General features: G+C 54.7%; 1 protein-coding gene across 2 annotated transcripts in view; it reads left to right on the top strand.

Moving 5' to 3' along the window:
* The window catches only part of SH2D4A (SH2 domain containing 4A), a 56,374-nt gene extending 38,116 nt beyond the window's left edge, over positions 1-18,258 (top strand). Inside the window, exons 5-10 of one of the 2 annotated variants that reach the window (XM_062199430.1) lie at positions 1,711-1,791; positions 6,025-6,136; positions 9,087-9,288; positions 11,666-11,796; positions 16,688-16,908; positions 17,377-18,258. In XM_062199430.1, coding sequence (XP_062055414.1) covers positions 1,711-1,791; positions 6,025-6,136; positions 9,087-9,288; positions 11,666-11,796; positions 16,688-16,908; positions 17,377-17,469 — 840 coding nt within the window. In that variant the 3' untranslated portion in view covers positions 17,470-18,258. The remainder of the gene's footprint in view (positions 1-1,710; positions 1,792-6,024; positions 6,137-9,086; positions 9,289-11,665; positions 11,797-16,687; positions 16,909-17,376) is intronic. The other variant, XM_062199431.1, reaches the window with a different exon arrangement.
* The last annotated feature ends 931 nt before the right edge of the window (positions 18,259-19,189 follow it).

Here is a 19,189-nt window from a genome sequence, read left to right as displayed (position 1 = left end):
ACCGGTAGCTGCGGACAGAATCCAGGTCTCCCACGTAGGTGACAGGGACTTAATTATTTGAGCCATCGCCACTCCCTGCCAGGGTCTGCTCTGGCAGGAAGCTGGAGTCAGGGACCAGAGCTGGGACTCAAACCCAGGTCCTCTGTTAGGGCACATGGATCGTGCCTGCTCCTGGGCTCAGCTTTTGAAACAACAAGACCCAAAATGCAGCGGCCAAAACACATTAGAGATTATTTTTTTAAAAAAGATTTATTTATGTATTTATTTTAAAATTTAGAGTTACACAGAGAGAGGAGAGGCAGAGAGAGAGAGGTCTTCTATCTGATGGTTCACCCCCCAGTGAACCCCCCAGAGCTGCTCCAGTCCAAAGCTAGGAGCCAGGAGCTTCCTCCGGGTCTCCCACGTGGGTGCAGGGGTCCAAGGCCTTGGGCCATCTTCTGCTGCTTTCCCAGGCCATAGCAGAGAGCAGGATCGGAAGTGGAGCAGCCCATATGGGATGCCGGCACTGCAGGCCAGGGCATTAACCCGATGTGCCACAGCACCGGCTCCATAGAGGTTAATTTTTGTCTCTGGTAACATTTAGACTGGGTGTTCTGACCTGAGAGGACTCAGCCCACAGTCATTCAGGAATTGAGGCTTTTGGGCGGCTCTGCTGTTGTGAGGAGTGACACGGCCACTATCAGCAGTGTATCCCAAGGAGGGGTGTGTGTGTGTGTCTGTGTGCATGTGAAGGAGGCTTGAAGGGCTTGGAGAGAAGGGACAGATGCCACTTGTCACCTGCATTATACTGAGATAACTTACTCACGTGGGCACACCTGCCTGCTGGCTAGACAATGCAGCCAGGGACCCACTGCTAAGAGCAGCGAGCGTCTTAGAGGCGAGCTGTCTGGGCCCCCTGGGTTTATTCATGGCACAGTCATGGCCCAGGATGCTCTCGGCTCCTCACTCATGACGGTGCTGATCTTTTGTGAAAGGCTTGCTGAGCTGCAGCAGAAGTCTGGAATGAGCTGTCAGGCACGAGGCCCATGGGTCCTGGTAGTGTGCAAGCTGTGGGTGGCCCCGGGCTGTGCACTCAGGCCAGGGGCAGGGTGGCGGGGCCTGTGCCCTGCTCTGGCCCGAGGAGGCACCCATTGTGATTCATCAGCTTGGGCACAAATGTTGCTGGCAGGGGCCGGGGGCAGGAAGGTTGGCACATGGCAGACAGGGATGACACCAGGGAACCCAGGCTGTGGGGGGAGCTGGCCCTGGGGAAGTTCATGTAGAACAGCAAGAACCCTAGATGCTGGATGGCACAGGCAAGAAGGGGGGAGTGGTGTGACCAGGCAGGGGGACCGGGCCTGGCTCCCAGGCACCAGACTGGCATGGAGGAGGACGAGGGGTTGTGCAGTGAATGCCGGAGACCAAAGTGTTTCCCTGGCCTTGGCTGAGTGAGACAGAGAGAATAAGAGAACAGATTAAACGGGGGAGTAACACTGATGTCTACAAGTTGTCACAGAGTCACCAGGACCGGACGGGAGGAAGGCACAGCAAACCACTGGCTCCTGACTCCTGGGCAGGTTCCCATGCCAGGATCAACTCGGGGACCCAGGTGCCGTGGGGTGCGGGTGGCAGGAATGCGCCTTTGGAACCCGGGCCGCGTCGACAGGTGATCTTTCTGAGAGTGCGTTGCAGCTCTGGGTGCTATAAAAATGTGTTTCGTTTACTTTTTAGTCACTCTGCCGTTCTTCAAGGACTATTCAGCAAATGTTGGCAGATTCTGTGAGTCGTATGGAGGCATGCGGATTCCGCCAGGTAAAAGACTTCGCACTCCGTCTTCAGGGGGCTAAGTGCTCAGCCACTTCCGCTGCTCTTTCACAAATTAGTTAATTAGTCTCCCGCAGAAAGGAAATGAGGCGGCAGAATGTGGCATCTGTCCTCAAGCCGCAGACACCAGCCATTCATCTCTCCCCGTTTATCTGGAGCCGGGCGCGTCTTGAACAGCACGGAAGGAACAGGTGCAGAGATGGGGCCGCGAAACCCCTCCTGGGCGGCCTGGAGCAGAGGCCGTGTCCCGGCAGCCGCAGACTCCCGGGGCTGATCTCAGAGATGGATCACAGCAGTGAATGCCGATGACGTCACGTGTGTGCTCCGTGCTGCCGCGCCCCCTGGTGCCCGCTGTGCCCACTGCGCAGAGCTCCCGCAGGTGCACGGGTGCCTCCCAGGCCCACTCGGTGCCGATTCCCCCCACAGGCCGATCCCTGCTTCCCTGCGTCTTGCTAGGCTGTTGACACCTCACACCTGGCTCACAACACATAAGATGCGGACGGGCTCTCAGAGACTGCAGTAGGATGTGACCCCCCCACACCGAAAGCCTGGAAAAGCAAAAGGGGGCTCTGAAGGAGACGGTCCACAGGCCTGCCTCCGTGTGGACCATGCCATCGGCTCCCTGCCTGCCTCCGTGTGGACCGCGCCGTCGGCTCCCTGCCTGCCTCCGTGTGGACCACGCCATCGGCTCCCTGCCTCCACTGGCGGCGTGTGCGTAGGCAGGGAGAGCTTGCGTTTCTGAGACCGCAGGATAGCACGGTGGACTTTGAGAACTGTCGTCCCTGCGTGCATCCTGCTGATACAGGAGAGTTGGCCTTCTGTGTCCGGGTTCCACACCCGCCGACTGAACCAACCTCGGCCTGCAAACACTCGGAAAAAGTTGCACTGGACACCTGTAGGCTTTTTTTTTTTCCTTGCGGCTATTCCCTTAGCAATACAGTCTGATTCTCGTCTCTATGGCGTCTCCGTCGGAGGTGTCAGGAATGACAAGCAATCCAGGAAGTCAAAGTGATGCTTTGAAGCGAGCAGGAGGCTGTGGGCAGGATAGCCACCAGGGCCACACCACTTTGTAAAGGACTAGAGCGTCTGCAGGTGGCGCTGCCCACTGCGGGCCCAGGGACCAATTCCAGCACAGGCACCAAGGGCCGGCTGTGCGTAGACTGTACGTAGCTTTCCCAGGACAGCAGTGCTAAGATCTCTAGAGGCAGCTCGGGTAGCACTGCTGGCATCCCATCACCTCACCTTAAGGGAGGACGGTGGAGAAGGCCCCAGGATGCGTGGATGTTCTCAGCACTTAGTGTCTGCTGTGCCTTAGGCACCCTTAGGGGGATTGAGACCCATGTATGAACAAAGGAGATGAACTTCATGCCCCGCGTAGAGCTTGTATATGGAGGGGAGAAGGCGTGGAGGAGGAGAGTGGAGCAGTGGGAGGAGGCAGACGGGAGCTGGGGTGCAGAGGAGTGAGACTGGCAGAGATCCGAGCGCAGGGAGCACTGGGGGCGTCAGGGGAGAGAGGACGGCAGGTGTCGGGGTGCAGGGGCCGGGTACTTGGCACAGTGCAGGAGAGGCAGCTCCCAGGAGAGGAGGAGCCAGCAAGAACACCACTTCCCCTGTGGATAGACCAAGCGTGGGTTCCTTGCCCTGAGGACAGCCTGGGGGTCAGAGGGGCTCAGGAAGATGGGCTGCCAGTGTCACCGCGGTTATGCCTCACCTTCTGGCTCTGCGGGCTGAGCACGGGTTGACCGCTTGCCCTGGGCATCCGGACCAGTCTCAGCCCTGCTGCCCCTCCCTCCACACCTTCTCCCTGCTCTGCCACGTGAGGCTCCCAGCCCCCACTCTGGACCAGCGGCCTGCCAGCAAAACGCTCCTGAGGAAGAAGTGGTGGTTTCTGGATAGAGAAAGTAGAAGCAGACTTTGGAAGATTTTGCTCAAAGTTCCATTTCTGGAGATTCGGGGAGAGACTCAGGGCAGGTTCTTAGTTTCCTAGCTGCTTTGGGCGCTCCGAGAGCTCAGGGCCAGATCCACGTTTCTGTGTGAACCGTCTGCCTTTTGTCTGCTCTCCGCCGGGCTTCTGTAATTGTCCTGCGGAGGGAAGAGGACCAGACTTACTGAATGTTGTGCTCTCAGACATTTGAGAATCTTTTTTTTAGAGATTTATTTATTTGCTTGGAAGAGTTACACAGAAAGAAGGAGAGACAGAGAGAGAGAGAGGTCCTCCGTCTGCTGGTTCACTCTCCAAAATTGGCTGCAATGGCCAGAGCTGAGCCAATCCGAAGCCAGGAGCCAGGAACTTCTTCCAGGTCTCCCACATGGGTGCAGGGGCCCAAAGACTTAGGCCATCTTCCACTGCTTTCCCAGGCCACAGCAGAGAGCTGGGTCGGAAGTGGAGCAGCTGGGACTCGAACCGGCGTCCATATGGGATGCCGGCACTGCAGGCGGCAGCTTCAACCACTACGCCACATCGCCGTCCTCCAAGTATCCTATTAACCAGACACTCCTTAATACGTTTTCCTTAACTGGACTCAGTTTTTAAACTCCATGCTTGTCTTGAGCAACAGTATCTGTAATACTTCTGGTTTGATCTCATAACTGTGTGTTTCCCAGTCTTTTCAAACTGAGTATGTGTGCACATGGAGGACGAATCCGGCTCCACTCTTACGTTTTCGCTGTGTAACCTTGGAAGTTGCTAGCAGTGCTTTTATGTGATAGGGTTCCTGGATCGCTTGCTTGCTAGCTCTCTCCCTTTCTTAAATAATTTAAAGCATTTTTAAAAGATTTATTTTATTTATTTGAAAGAGTTACAGAGAGGGAGAGAGAGAGAGAGAGAGAGAGAGAGAGAGAGGTCTTCCATCCGCGAGTTCACTCCCTAAATAACTACAACAGCTAGAGCAGAGCTGATCTGAAGCCAGGAGCCAGGAGCTTCCTCTAGCTCTCCCACTCGGGTGCAGGGGCCCAAGCACTTGGGCTGTCTTCTATGGCTTTCCCAGGCCATAGCAGAGAGCTGGATTGGAAATGGAGCTGCTGGGACTCAAACCTGCACCCATATGGGATACCAGCCCTGCAGGCTGGGGCTTTAACCTGCTGTGCCACAGCGCTGCCCCTGAAGCATTTAAATATACCTAGCACAGTGTGTCTGCGTAATAAGAACTCAGTAACTGCTTCTTTTCCTTAGAGCATGGAGCTGTCCCCAGACACTGCCCTCCGGGGACCAGCATGGGCGCCACTGTTGAGTCCCTTGCAGGATGCATCCCACAGCCATCTCGGCTGGATTTCTGCTTGCCCTCGAGCCCACTGTCCAAAACTGTGGTATATGAGGCCGTTCTAAAGTATCTTTTGTTGAAACAAAATGAAAACGAGTTTTAAAATGCATGTGTTGAGCAGGGAAACTATACACTAAGAAAGGTGAGGATTCCTTTAGGATTGTGGTAAAACACACACAGGACTTACCACTGTAGTCATTAAGTGTACTGCTCCCTGGCGTTAAGTATGTTCAAGGGAATTCAGTTCTGACTACAGGGAAGTGAACAGAGAAGACCACTTGGGCCTGAAAAGTACTGTGTTTATCTGGGTACAGCCTCTGAGTCCTCTCAAGAAAACTCAACTCAGCTGGGTGAGCTGAAGCCCTGACTGCGTAACCACACAAGCTACAAGGGCCAGCAAAGACCTGCTTCCTTCTCTCACGGTCACTGGTGTTCCACTGCGTTTCCCTGTAGAAACATACGGACATCCTTGCTGTTAAATCATTTCAGCGCAACCAGTGTATAAGCTTTGATGTTGTAAAACTTTTTTTTTTTTTCTTTTTTGGAGAGGCACCTGCTGGTTCACTGCCCATATACCAGCAGTGGTCAGGGCCAACCCCTGGAACTGGAGCTCAATCGGGGTCTCCCACATGGGTAGCAGAGGCCGGTTTACGTGAGCCATCATCGCTGCCTCGCAGGGTGTGCGTTAGGAGGAAGCCGGGGCTGGGGTGGAACCCAGGCTCTCACGCGGGACACGGGTGCTGCCCATTGCACATTTTAGCAGTTCGTTAAGCCTCACCATAACCAGGTGAGATAGTTTTCCTCATTCCACTGGTGGGAGCGTCGCCTGCGGCCCTGGAGTCAGCGAGGAAGCGGCGGAGCCAGCGTGGGGGGTGGTGCCAGCTGGGCTTAGTTTCCTCCTCCTGGGAGAAAGCCGCGTTGGTTCACTCACCTGTGTTTGCGTCTGCTTTTTTCCAAACAGAAGAAAGAACCCACGAAGAAAAAGGAAGAGGAAGAGATCAAACAAATAGATGAAGAGAGGGCCAAGCAGATTTACAAGAACTGGAGAGACGACTCGGAGTGGCAGGCATCGTGTGAGTACCGCGGCCCCGAGGCCCTCAGTGCACTCCCTGGCTCGCAGTCAACAGTGGGTTGTCCAGCAGGGTCTTAACACCAAGTTACTAGTATTTTAAAGACTCAGTTATTTTCAGACACAGAGAGAGGGAGAAACAGAGAAAATATCTTCTGTCTGCTGGTTCACTCCCCAGATGGCCACAACAGCCAGGGCTGGGCTAGGCCAAAGCCAGGAGTCTCCCACACAGGTGGCAGGGGCCCAAGCACTTGGGCCGTCTTCTGATCTTCCCAGACCATAGCAGAGAGCTGGGTTGGAAGCAGAGTAGCTAGGTCTTGAACCAGCATTCCCACGGGATGCCAGGGTTGCAGGCTGTGGCTTAACCAGCTGTGCCACAATGCTGGCTCTGTAACACTGAATTATTGCTGTGCTCACAAGAGACTTTAGAATGGTTTATCTCAGTCCCATCAGAACAGTGATGCATCTCTGATGGAAGGCGGTATAGTGAAGGGACGCACATTTTGAAAGATTGTTGAGTGGCTTTGGAAAATGTTTATATCTCTAGCTTGGGGAAGAAAATAAATTATAATAAATATATAATAATAAATTATAATAAATATATAAATATATAATAAATATAATAAATAAATTATAATATATTATAATGAATATATATAATAAATATAATAAAATAAATATGGGAATGTCACTTTTTAAGAATGTGTATATTAGGCCAGACAGAGCTGTGGCATAGTGGGTAAAGTCGACACCTGCAGTGCTGGCATCCCATATGGACACCAGTTCTAGTCCCAGCTGCTCCACTTCCGATCCAGCTCTCTGCTGTGGCCTGGTAAAGCAAGTCCTTAGACCCGAAAGAAGCTCTTGGCTCCTGACTTTGAATCGGCGCAGCTCAGGCCGCTGCGGCCATCTGGGGAGTGAACCAGAGGATGGAAGACCTCTCTTTCTCTCCCTCTGCCTCTCTGTAACTCTGCCTTTCAAATAAAATAAGTAAGTATTTTTTTAAAAAAAAAGTATATGAAGGAACTCAGAAACTTATTAACAAGGTTATTGAATTTTTCTTATTATTTTGGTTTTTCCCCCTATAGTTTCAAAATGGACACATTTTCAAAATTCTGCCTTATTTTCTATTGACACATAATAATGGTCCATATTTGTAGGATAGAGTGTGATGTTTTGATAACATAGAATTTTGTAATCAGGAGAACACAGTATAAAAGGCAGTTCATACAAAGGGGTTTCAGAAGGATCGTGGAAAATGGAATTAATAGGTAAGGTTGGGGCAGGCATTGGGCTGGCTGTTGAGACACTGTTGAAGATAGCCACACGCCACATCGAAGTGTCTCAGTTCAATACCTACCTCTGGCTCCTGCCTGCAGCTTCTTGCTAACGCAGACCCTGGGAGGGAGTAGGTGATGGTCAAGTGCCCACTACCCACCTGGGAGACCCAGATGGAGGTCTGGCTCCTGGCTTCCACCTTGGCACCATCCTGAGCTGTTATAGGCATTTGGGGAGTGAACCAGATTACTCTCTGTCTGTCTGCCTCTGCCTCTGTCCCTCTCGCTGTCTCTAAAATGATTTTTTTTTTAAGATTTATTTATTTGAAAGGCAGTGCTACAGTGAAAGAGAGAGAGGCAGAGAGACAGAGAGAGGTCTTCCATCCACTGGATCACTCCCTAAATGGCAACAATGGCTGCAGCTGGGCCGATCTGAAGCCAGGAGCCAGGAGCTTCTTCCAGGTCTCCCACGTGGGTGCAGGGGCCCAAGGACTTGGGCCATCTTCCACTGCTTTCCCAGGCCACAGCAGAGAGCTGGACCAGAAGTAGAGCAGCCAGGACTTGAACCAGCACCTGGATGTTGGTGCTGCAGGCAGCAGCTTTACCCACTGTGTCACAGCATCAGCCTCTCTAAAACGAAGTTTTAAAAAGATATATTTAGTGTGGAGTGAGAAGTTAGAAATCCATGCAGAGGTGCTAAGCTGTTGAAGACCCCTCTGGTTAGGTCCCTCCCTGCCCGTGCCCCAGCCGTGGCTCCCCTCTGAGTGAGCACTGCCAGAGATGAGCCTCAGAGGACAGGACCACTGATGGAAAGGAAAGAGAGCGAGGCGCTGGAAGATGCTAGAAGCATGGCGGTTTGCCAGGGGCTAGGCTCCCATGAGGCACGGTGCCCTGGGGTCCCCAGAGGCCGGTGGAGGTAGGGCCCAGAAGAGGCAGTCTCGGCTGCACGTTAAGAATCCCGAACTGGTCTGTAGCCCAGGACAACAGAAGCCACCGCGGCGACCATGTTTGTGAAATGAAGGTACGCGCAGGTTCCAACCGGTGGCTGTCTCCTGCTGTGCGGTGGCATCCCAGCACCCTGGAGGGTGTTTGGTTTCTCTGGGGTGCACCAGCCTGACAGGACCTGGCCAGTGACGCCCACTGAGTCAGCACACGTGGCAAAAGTCAGCGTGGCTCCCGCATCAGAGTCCATAACTCTGCATGTGCTGAAACAGAACGAAAGGCCCTCCGAGTCACCACGCAGTCAGAAGGCGGCCTGGGCATGTGTGTTGTCCGCCAGGGCCTCTGGCCATGCTCACATGGGCTGGGTGTGACCTGGGACCTCCTGTCCGCCCGACCTCTGCTGGGACGCAGGGCTCGCTGGGCCCCGTGCAGAGGGCGTGAGGGACGTGGCAGAGGCCTCTGATCATTCAAGGCCTCACCCACCTGACCCTTGTCCCGTGTGCACCCTCCCATCCCTACCTCACCCCTTCTTCCTCTTCCTCTGAGGAGCCCCCCCGGCCCCCACGCAGAGAGGAGAGTGAGCCCTGAGGCTGGTCGGGATAGCAGGCGATGGTGGGACCGTGCAGGGCTCTGAGCGCCCAGCAGAGGCCACAGCCGGCTGGGGGCCAGTGCTGCCCCCTCGCCCCGGCCCTATGGGCTGACAGGCACCTGGCCCCAACCCCATTCTTTTCTTAGTGCGAAAATCCAAAGCGGCCGACGAGAAGAGACGCTCCCTGGCCAGGCAAGCTCGGGAGGACTACAAGAGGCTTTCCCAGCGAGGAAGGAGCGGCCAGGGGCAGCAGAGCCCCCCGAGCGTCCCCCAGAAGCCGAAGAGACCTCCTCTCCCGCCGAAGCCTCAGTTCCTGAGTGCGGCCGGGTGTCCTCCAAAACCGCCCAGGTAAGAGGTCACATGGTACAACAGGGCGCATGCGCGCGGTGTGGACCCACCCCCTACCCCGACCCCTGCACCGGCTGCCCCAGTAACGCAGCCTGACCTTGACCGCTCTGCCTGGGGTTCCTGATCCTGCCTTTGTTCCCTCTGACCCTGGTCGTTAACAGGGCTGATTGTACGATATTTTTCCTCCCTAAATAGCCTGGTATTTAGGAAGAGAATGTTTAAAATCAGATACTGATGGAATGAAACAGAGCTGCCCAGAGCCTTCTAAACTTGAAACTGAGAATCCTGGAACTAAAACACAAACTGCGGCCTCCCCTTGCTTGGAGCGGTGGTGATCCAAGGCCTCTTGAACACGGGGCGGAGGCGGGAGCAGTGGCCGCAGAGGACATGCGAGGGTGGACCTGGCTGTCCAGTGTCATTATTTCTGTTGACCCGGCTGAAAGGTCCCACTCGGGGATGTGGGCACCAGCGCTGAGTGACCACGGTCTCCACCGTGGGCCTTTGGGGGATGCTTGTCTTGTTTATGGACAACGAGACAAGAAAGCACTGTGGTTCCCGCTGGGCTTGGTTGGCTCATTTTCCCAACGGAAGACACTGCGTGGAGAGCTAGTTGAGGCTCAGGCCATCTGAGGTCGGGGCTGGGGGCTGAGCAGTGAGGCGGGGCCAGCTGGAGGCCAGTCCTGGGGAGAGACGGAGACTGGCTCCTCTTGTGCCTTCAGGGTTTTGCCTGAACTCCAAGGACTTCCCAGAGAAAGAGAACCTACTTGGGAAGCTAGAATGGGAACTCAGTCTTAAGGTCACACGTGTGCAGTGTCGGCATCCCAGGAAAGTCAAATGCCGTGGGCTGCGTCCTCCAAACCGCTCTGAAAGCCATGAGGGCCATGGCCGTGGATGTGCAGATGCACATGTCCCATGTCTGTGCGTGGGACATGTATGTCGCACATGACCAACAGCGGCCTCTCCTTAGCTCCTATAAAATGCCTAAGAGGCCCATCCAGATTCTTTGTCACTTTTTTTTTTAAAAGATTTTATTTATTTGAGAGTTACAGAGAGTGAGAGGGAGAGACATAGAAGTCTTCCATCCGTTGGTTCACTTCCTAAATGGCAACAATGGCTGGAGCTGGGCCAATCAATAGCCAGGGGCTTCTTCTGGGTCTCCCATGTGGGCGTAGGGGCCCAAGGACTTGGGCCATCTTCTGCTGCCTTCCCAGGCCATAGCAGAGAGCTGGATCAGAAGAGGAGCAGCCGGGACTAGAATCAGCGCCCATAGGGGATGCCAGCGTTGCAGGTGGAGGATTAACCTACTGCGCCACAGCACCGGCCCCTCTTTGTCACCTTTGAGTTCTGCTTAGAGTTAGTGGGCCAGCGAGGAGGCCTGGGGAATGGGTTTCTGACATCACAGTGCTGCTCTTTGTAGAGGAAATCCCCTCAACATCCCAGAACTGAAATTCTTTACTGAATTTATCTGAGAGTGATTCTCCCTGCTGTCCCAGTCTTCAGTCTCTGAGGCCGTCTTGTAGCAGAACTAACCCTCTTCACAGTGTGGGGGAGAAGAAGGCAAGGCAGCGAGGTTAGAGGGGGCAGAGAAAGGAGAGGCCATTTGTGAACACGTTAGGAAAGAATTTATCTTTCCTCACTTATTGTGTTTGCAAGTGTATGTTCTCTAGGAAAATAGTGCTGGGGTATGTTTTACCTGCTAATGTGTGTTTTCTCACATTTTAATTGCAAGTCAGTGGTGCTTCTAATCTACATTGAAAATGAAGTCGGACCTCCTTGTTAGCACAGCAGTACCCTATAGCCGCCACTAGCCCCGTGGGTGGAAGGACAAGCCACAGATATGCGTCCTGCACATGGATGCCAGGGGCCCAAGCACTTGGGCCATCTTCTGCTGCTTTCCCAGGCCATAGCAGAGAGCTGGATCAGAAATGGAGCAGCCGGGACTCAAATTGGCACCCATCTTTCTGCTCTTGAGGAGTTAGTTGTATAGTGGTAGGGTACAGGGGGTCTGACCGCCTGTAGCTCAGCCTGTGGAATTTGATCTTGAAATACATGTAATTCTCTGTCCCTTGGGCACATGTGCACACACACACACATGTTCTTCAGAAAGTTCATTGAAAGAGGAATTAAAAGACAATGTTTATTTTGGTGCAGTTTTTGAAGTCTGTATTTGCAAGAGGGTCTGCAAAAAGCTCATGAAAAATGCATGTGCTGTGAAAAAAACTATATGGATTTCATCTTCTGTGCAGCAAAAGAAAGCTACGTTTAAATCCCGTTTTTCTGTGGATTTTTGGAAGTCACCGTGTGTGTGTGTGTGTGTGTGTGTGGCTGATTTTCCAGTGAGCTCACTCTCACTCACAAACCTTCTCAACGATGCCAGGACTCAGGGAGTGACCAGGACGGCCTCCAGCTCCGCCCAGCAGGACATCATCCGGTGGTTTAAAGAGGAGCAGCTGCCCTTCCGTGCGGGGCTCCAGAAAACCTCGGACGCCGTAGCCCCCTGGTTCCACGGTGAGTTCCGAGGGCCCCGGGAAGGCAGGGGGAAGCAAAGCCCCGTTTCACTGGTGCTGCCCAGAGGGAGTCTTTGAAAGCATCCCCACAAGGCAGTTCTTCAAAGGCTGCTGAGGGTGTCGCATTCTTGTGGCTGTTTAGGAAGCAGCCGGCATGCGCGGTCCCTGCGAGCGAGCGAGCGTGCGGGCGTGCGTGCGTGCACTGCCGGTTAATTTAGCTTCACCAACAGAACACCCCAGGGCCAGGGGGAAGCGCTCTGTCTGCCAGGCTCAGGTCTCACCTCCACTGCTTGGGTGTCAGGAAGGGTCCCTGCTTCCTTGTCTCCGTGGCTTCCCTAAGCCCTGACCTGGCCGTACGCATGACACAGAGATGACCATGACAATGACAGAGTTCTCTCCAGGAGCCTGCTTGCGCTGGAGCATTTTTTTTAAATGCTGGCTGAGGCATCTCTTCTCTAGGCCGTATCGTCGCATACATTTGATTAGCCTTTCGTCACTACAGCGGAACACCTGAGACGGTAACGTCATAGCACAGGGTTGTTTGGGCTCTTGATTCTGGAGCTTCACTGTGCAATGTCGGTGAGCCCCCCGGGCCCGGCTGCTGGCGGCGGTGGTCTTTCTGAAGAGTCCACAGCGTCTGACAACAGGGGACCAGCAGGTGTCTCTGTTTCTTCTTCTCCTCCTCCTTCTTTTATTTATTTGAAAAGCAGAGTTACAGAAAAAGAGGGAGAGACAGAGAGAGAGAGATCTTCCATCTGCTGGTTCACTCCCCAAATGGCCACAAGAGCCAGGGCTGGGCCAGGCTGAAGCCAGGATCCAGGAGCTTCTTCTGGGTCTCCTATGTGGGTGCAGGGCCCCAAGGACTTGGGCCATCCTCTGCTGTTTTTCTCAGCAACATTAGCAGGGAGCTGGCTGGGAAGTGGAGCAGCCAGGACATGAACAGGTTCCGATATGGGATGCTGGCGTCCCAGGTGCCAGCTTGACCTGCTGTACCACAGCACCAGCACCCTCTATCTCTTCTTAAAAAGCCACCACACTCTGGTCACCCCAACAGCCTCATCCAAGCCAGAGACCATCCCAGAGACCCCATGTCTGAGCACCATAATTGGTAGTGTTAACAGAGACTTCTGGGGCCAGACCTGTAACACAGGGACCTCTGGAGGCGTGGCAGGTGTAGGGCGACAGTCAGCGTCTAAACTTGTACACAGACTCAGGCACAAACCACAGCACACGTGAGAAACAGGCTCCTGACACAAGCTCACGTCTTCCGAGAACGGAATTTTCCGTGGCAGGCTTTCTCCTCGAGGGCTGCTTTTGCTGTCGGAATGTTCCAGCGTTCCCTGGGAGACAGCGTCCCTTGGTGATCGAGGCCTTGGTCAGTGTCCATTCCCAGAGAGCAGGTGGCAGCGCCTCCCTCCTGTTTCTGCTTTGGAGGCATCAGGAGAAGCAGTGACAGCAGCGTCAGAGGCGTGGAAAGGAGGGCGGCTGTGCTGTGCTCTCGGCCTCGCTCCTTGGCAAGGATGAGCGCTGGGGAAATGAGCCGCTCGTAGCTCCCGCGGGTGGGGCAGGAGCTGCTGCCATCCCTCGTGACCAGGGCCGTGGTTTCCTCCCAGCAGGGAGCATGACATTGAAAATATCAGCTGATGCCGGCGCTGTGGTGCAGCAAGTAAAGCTGCCGCCTGCAGTGCCAGCATCCCATCTGGGCTCTGGTTCGAGTCCCGGCTGCTCTACTTCTGATGCAGCTCTCTGCTATGGCCTGGGAAAGCAGTGGAAGATGGCCCAAGTCCTTGGGCCCCTGCACCCACATGGGAGACCTGGAAGAAGCTGCTGGCTCCTGGCTCTGGATTGGCCCAGCTCCGGCCATTGCGGCCAATTGGAGAGTGGACCAGTGGAATTGGAGAGTGAACCAGTGGATGGAAGACCTCTCTCTCTCTCTCTCTCTCTCTCTCTCTGCCTCTCCTCTCTCTGTTTAACTCTAACTTTCAAATAAATAAATAAATCTTTAAAAAAAAAAAAGAAAATGTCAGCTGATGTTTCTAAAATTCCCCAGTCTCTTTGAAACAATTGCTGAAGGCTCAGAATAAAAAGGTGGATCAGAATCCAGTGGGCTCTTTGGTTAGAAATTATGACAGGTTTTTAAAAAGATGTATTTATTTGAAAGGCAGATTTACAGAGAGAGGGAGAGGCAGACAGAGATCTTCCATCCGCTGATTCACTCCCCAGATGACTGTAACGGCCAGGCTGAAGCTAGGAGCCAGGAGCTTCATCCAGGTCTCCCAGGGGCCTAAGCACTTGGGCCATCCTCCACTGCTTTTCCAGGCACATTAGCAGGGAGCTGGATTGGAAGCGGAGCAGCTGGGACCCAAACTGGTACCCATACGGGATGCTGGAGTTGTAGGCCGTGGCTTATGCCACTCTGCCACATCAACCCCTCAAAATATGACTCTTGAATTTTACAAATAATAAGATTATTAATGTGCCATTGTCACTGCTTTGTTTCCATCTGTACGAGTATTTATTATAGCACTATAAATAATGCGGGACAATATAATAAATATATAATTATGCAGTCGATGAAGTCATTTTCAATTGCAAGAGGACACAAGTTCCCATTTCCATGGTGAAGGCAAGGCAGATGACCCTCATGGGGAGCCTGCTTTGACGTGCTGGGAGGGAATGCTTGGGATACTTGGGACCTACCTTCCTTCCTTTGTCACATACTCCATGGGTGACCAGTCTTACTGCTTTGCTCACCAAAGGCGGGTAAGCTTCTGCTAAGGATGGCGTCAGGGTCAGGAGGAGAGAGAGGGGACGGGGCAGTGAGGACTCCCGACTCCTGGTGTCCCCTGAGAAGAGGAAGGTGGGGGCTGAGGGGCTGGAGGGACGAGGCATCCAGGGAGCTGAAGAGTCTGTCTAGTTGGAAATCAGTCTAGTAACTGGACCAAGCTCGTGTACACACGTACCCGAGTTTTACACGGGGTCGGCGGCAGTCAGCAGCAGGGGCGTGCATGGCCGTGAAGGGCAGCGGGTGTCCACCCACTGGCGGCGCTGCCCTGACCAGGGGAGGCCCCTTGGCCATGAAGGCGTCCACAGCCAGCACACCCCGCACGCCCCACTGCCCTTCATTAGGGATTGAACGCCCACCGCATCTGCAGGTGCACATGGGAACCGTGTTCTCGGGAAGTCATCCTCTCGAAGGCCAAAAGCACGAAACAAGAAGCCGGCCTCTGGCATCAGGCAAAGCTCAGTCCCCGGGGTGTGACCTCTGAAATCGCCCCAGGCCCCGATGTGCAGCAGGGGTCCCCATTCCCACCGGGGACCCCCACCGCAGTCATTTGGCTGCGTGTTCGGGTCTTGGGAGATGCGAGTGCCATGCCGAGTGTGTAACGGGCAGTGAGTCCAGAGTGAGAGGCTTCCAGAAGTGTGATCTCCAGCTCGGGTGTTGCCCGATGGCAGAAGGACCTGGACTGGGGCTCAGGTCTATGGTAACTCTCCAGCGTGTGTTTCAGCACCTGCTGACACCCGGATGTTGCAGTAACCCGGGGTTCCAGAGCTGGCCTGTCAGAAAGTCCCAGGGGGGAGAGAGAAACTGTTTCCAGAATGTTCTTCTCTGTCCATGGTGGTTTATCAGCCCCTTGGTTCTGTGGGGCTTCCCGGTGTCAGTGGAAAGCACGCCTGGTGCCACAGGCAGTGTCATTCAGAGGTCCAGCAGAAATTCAGAGAGGCGGAATGAAAAGATCATTTTGGTGCAGACAATTCTGGCTCCCATACCAGGGTACCTGAGTTCCATATTGGCTCCGGCTCCAGCTTCTTGCCACTGTAGACCTTGGGGTCCTGACACCCCCCGGGGGGCCCTGGACTGAGTTCCCAGCTCCAGGCTTTGGCCCCACCCTGGCTGCTATGGGCATTTGGTGGGGGGGATCCCAGCAGATGGGAGCCCTGTCTCCCTCCTCTCTTCTCTCTCTCTCTCTCCTGCTCAAATAAATAAATGGGAAAAAAAAGCATAACTTTGAGATGCAAGCAGAGTGTTTTATAACATGCATTTTCCATGAACTTTCTGAAGCCCATGTATCCAGGGTCTTCAGCCACCCCATGCCCAGTCCCTGCGTCAGACTGGTGACCCGTTCCCTTGTCTCACTTGGAACTTCCCAGGGGCCCCAGGTACGTGGAGAGGGTCCAACAGAAGAGGCAGCCTGGTCTGTAGGGACTCCCTCGGCCTTCACTGGAGCACCTGCAGCCGCCAGTACCGCGTCTGGACCAAGGTGCTCCCTGTGTCTCTGCAGGCACAGGCCCATCTCAGCCGGGCAGGGGTGGTGACACCTGTGCGCAGCATCCGCTGGGGCGCTGGGAGAGAGGCCGTGGAGGCTTCCGTCTCAGGGCCTTCACTGCCTGGGGGGGGGGGGGGGGGAGCGGCCAGCCCCTTTCCGCCTGGTTCTCAGCCCGAGTTCTGCAGTGCAACAGGGAAGAGCTGGCGGGAGACGGGCTGCGGGTTTGATCCGGGATGAGGGCTGGCAGGGCACAGTTAAAAGGCTTCCCCTTCTTCAGAGTCCTTTACAGGAAAGAGAACTTTAGGTTTGACTCTGCATACGCTGGGGCTCACTTCTTGATTAGCTTTGCCAGCAATCAGATTAAAGGGCTGTGATGATTGTTTTGTTTTTTTTTTTTAATGCACCAGAATAAACTTAGCTTTTAATTCCATGTTCCATTTTGCTATTAATTCCATTTTTAAAATTCCCTCTTATGAAGAGTATTTTGCTAGATTATGGACCAGAAGAACATATTCAAAATCTCCCCCTCTTTGAAAACAGTCTGTTACCCACGCAGCTGGAGAGACCAGGAGGGAGTGCTGGGGAGGGGTCGGCTGCCACACCTGCTCTTTTCCTGCCCTCCAGGGATTCTCACGCTGAAGAAGGCCAACGAGCTGCTGAGCACGGGCGTCCCTGGCACCTTCCTGGTCCGGGTCAGTGAGAAGATCAAAGGCTACGCCCTCTCCTACCTGGCGGAGGACGGCTGCAAGCACTTCCTCATCGATGCCTCTGCCGACTCCTACAGCTTCCTGGGTGTGGACCAGCTGCAGCACGCCACCCTGGCCGACCTGGTGGAGTACCACAAGGTGAAGCCGCTGGTGGCCGGCACACGCTCCGGGGTGGGTGGGGGGGTCTGGGAGCGGCTGTCGCATAGGCAGGCAATTGCAAGAAAATGCTGGGGACCTTTGCTGCCTCTTCCTGGAAGTCGGGGTGCTTAATTGAATTCCCTTTTATCACGGCTGGCTCCACCTTTTGCCTCCTTAGCCACTGGGGCTGGGAATATGGGAGGTGCTAAGTTAACTGTGCATGCGCCCATCACCTCTGAGCACAGGCTTAAGTTAGAACTAGGGCTCTGGAGGGGTACAGGGTGCATGGCAGCCTGTGCAGGGGAGAAGTCCCTTTGCAGCTTGTCACAAACCAATAATGCCTCGTGCCAACCCAAGGCAGGCAGGCCGTGGCCTCCCTGGAGGAGGCAGAGGGCGTGTCCTTAGCCCTTTGTGCACGTTGCTCCCCCTGCCCCCAGCCCAGCCTGACCTGTGCTTTGTGATTGACAGGAGGAACCCATAACCTCCCTGGGGAAAGAGCTCCTTCTCTACCCCTGTGGTCAGCAGGAGCAGCCGCCTGACTACCTGGAGCTCTTTGAGTGACAGCCTCCATCCGTCCATCTCGCCGCCTCCCGCTGGGCTCTCCTGTGGATGGACACTGCCAGAGTGGACACTTAGGCGTGTGTGGGGCCAGCACCTGCCTCCTGCACAGAGCCATGGCATCTTCCAGAAACCTCCCTGAGATCCCTCTCCTGCACAGCGCTGGGGCTAAGTGTCCACAGAAGCGGCCTCTGCCTCCTGGACGGTCAGGAGCACCTCGCCAGGGCTCACGGGACAGATAGCACCAGGTGTGAAGGTGGATGGAAGGAGCAGGTCACCGCGAGGCCTGCCATGGGGGCGGGAGGGAGCACACGGGCTTCTGTTTCTTCCTGCAGAGCCCGGGCTCCATCAGAGACGAGGCAGCTGTAGGGGGTTATTTCTTAGTGGTACAGAGCGAAGAACAGGATACGCCAGCTCTCTGCATTCACCTTGTGGCTTGAGTTGTGTCCCCCGGCTCCCTGCGGGCCCCCCAAAAGTACACTGATGTCCTAATGTCCCCCTGTCAGTGTGGCCTTCTTTGGAAACGGGATCTTTGCAGACGTAGTCAAGTTCAGATAAGGTCACACTGGCCGCCAGGCTGGGCCCCACAGCCAGTGACCGGCCCCCTCGTGAGATGAGAGACTTGAACAGAGGTAGGCGTGCCCGGGATGGCGAGCACTGTCGGCAACACCAGAAGGCAGGAAGAACACAGTGGACAGAGCTCCCCAGGGCCTGAAGCAGCCTGCCCCTCCCACTGCCTCACCGTTGGGCTTCCAGCCTCCAGGCTGGGAGGGAATAAATCTGTTGTTTGCAGCCGCTGGCTTCGTGGTGATTTGGTACAGCTGCCCCAGAGAGCCAGGGCCATGCATTACAGGACTGGACCCACACGACCGACCCTTCTGTCGCCACCTTCACAGTGAGGCAAAACTGAGCTGGGAGACACCTTCCAGCCAGGGCTTCGCTCCGGGACACAGATTTGTCCAGTCGGGAATCTTATGTCCCCTCACCCCCAGCACAGAGATCCATCATCGCCAGCTGCCCCGGGTCCAGCCTCAGTCAGTGCATGGCCTCTGTGCCAGGCTCGTGGCTAACTCCGTGTGTCTGTGGTTTTTTTAAGTTGCGATTGAAGGAAAGCAGAATGAGACAGCAGTGTGCTCCTGAGGTTGCTGGTTGTAACACACTCACTGACAGTGTCAGATGTAACCAAAGAAGAGGGCCGTGTGTGTGTGTGTGTGCATACATGGGTGAGCCAGTGTGTGCACCTGCATGTGTGCCTGTGTGTGTGCATGTGTGCACCCCGTGTGTGCCTGCATGGTTGTGCCCGTGTGTGCGTCCATGTGCCATGCGTGTGTGCATATGAAGTGCTTGTGTGTGTGTCAATGGGAAAGCTTTTTTCTAAAAAGATTTTTATTTATTTGAGAGGTAGAGTTGTAGACAGAGGGAGAAACAGAGAGAAAGGTCTTCTGTCCATTGGTTCACTCCCCAGATGACCACAATGGTTGGAGCTGCGCTGATCCGAAGTCAGGAACCAGGAGCTTCTTCTCGGTCTCCCACGTGGGTGTAGGGGCCCAAGCACTTGGGCCATCATCTGCTGCCTTCCCAGGCCACAGCAGAGAGCTGGATTGGAAGAGGAGCAGCTGGGACTAGAACCGGCGCCACAGGCGGAGGATTCACCTGCGCCACAGCGCCGTCCCAACAGGAAAGCTTTTAAACACCATTCCTTGAAATGTTCTGTGTGGTTTGT

Source organism: Lepus europaeus, chromosome 8 (assembly GCF_033115175.1).
Source record: "Lepus europaeus isolate LE1 chromosome 8, mLepTim1.pri, whole genome shotgun sequence".
In the NCBI taxonomy this organism is placed as follows: domain Eukaryota; kingdom Metazoa; phylum Chordata; class Mammalia; order Lagomorpha; family Leporidae; genus Lepus; species Lepus europaeus.
The sequence above is the reverse complement of the archived record's forward strand: the minus strand, read 5'-3'. Positions and strand labels throughout refer to the sequence as shown.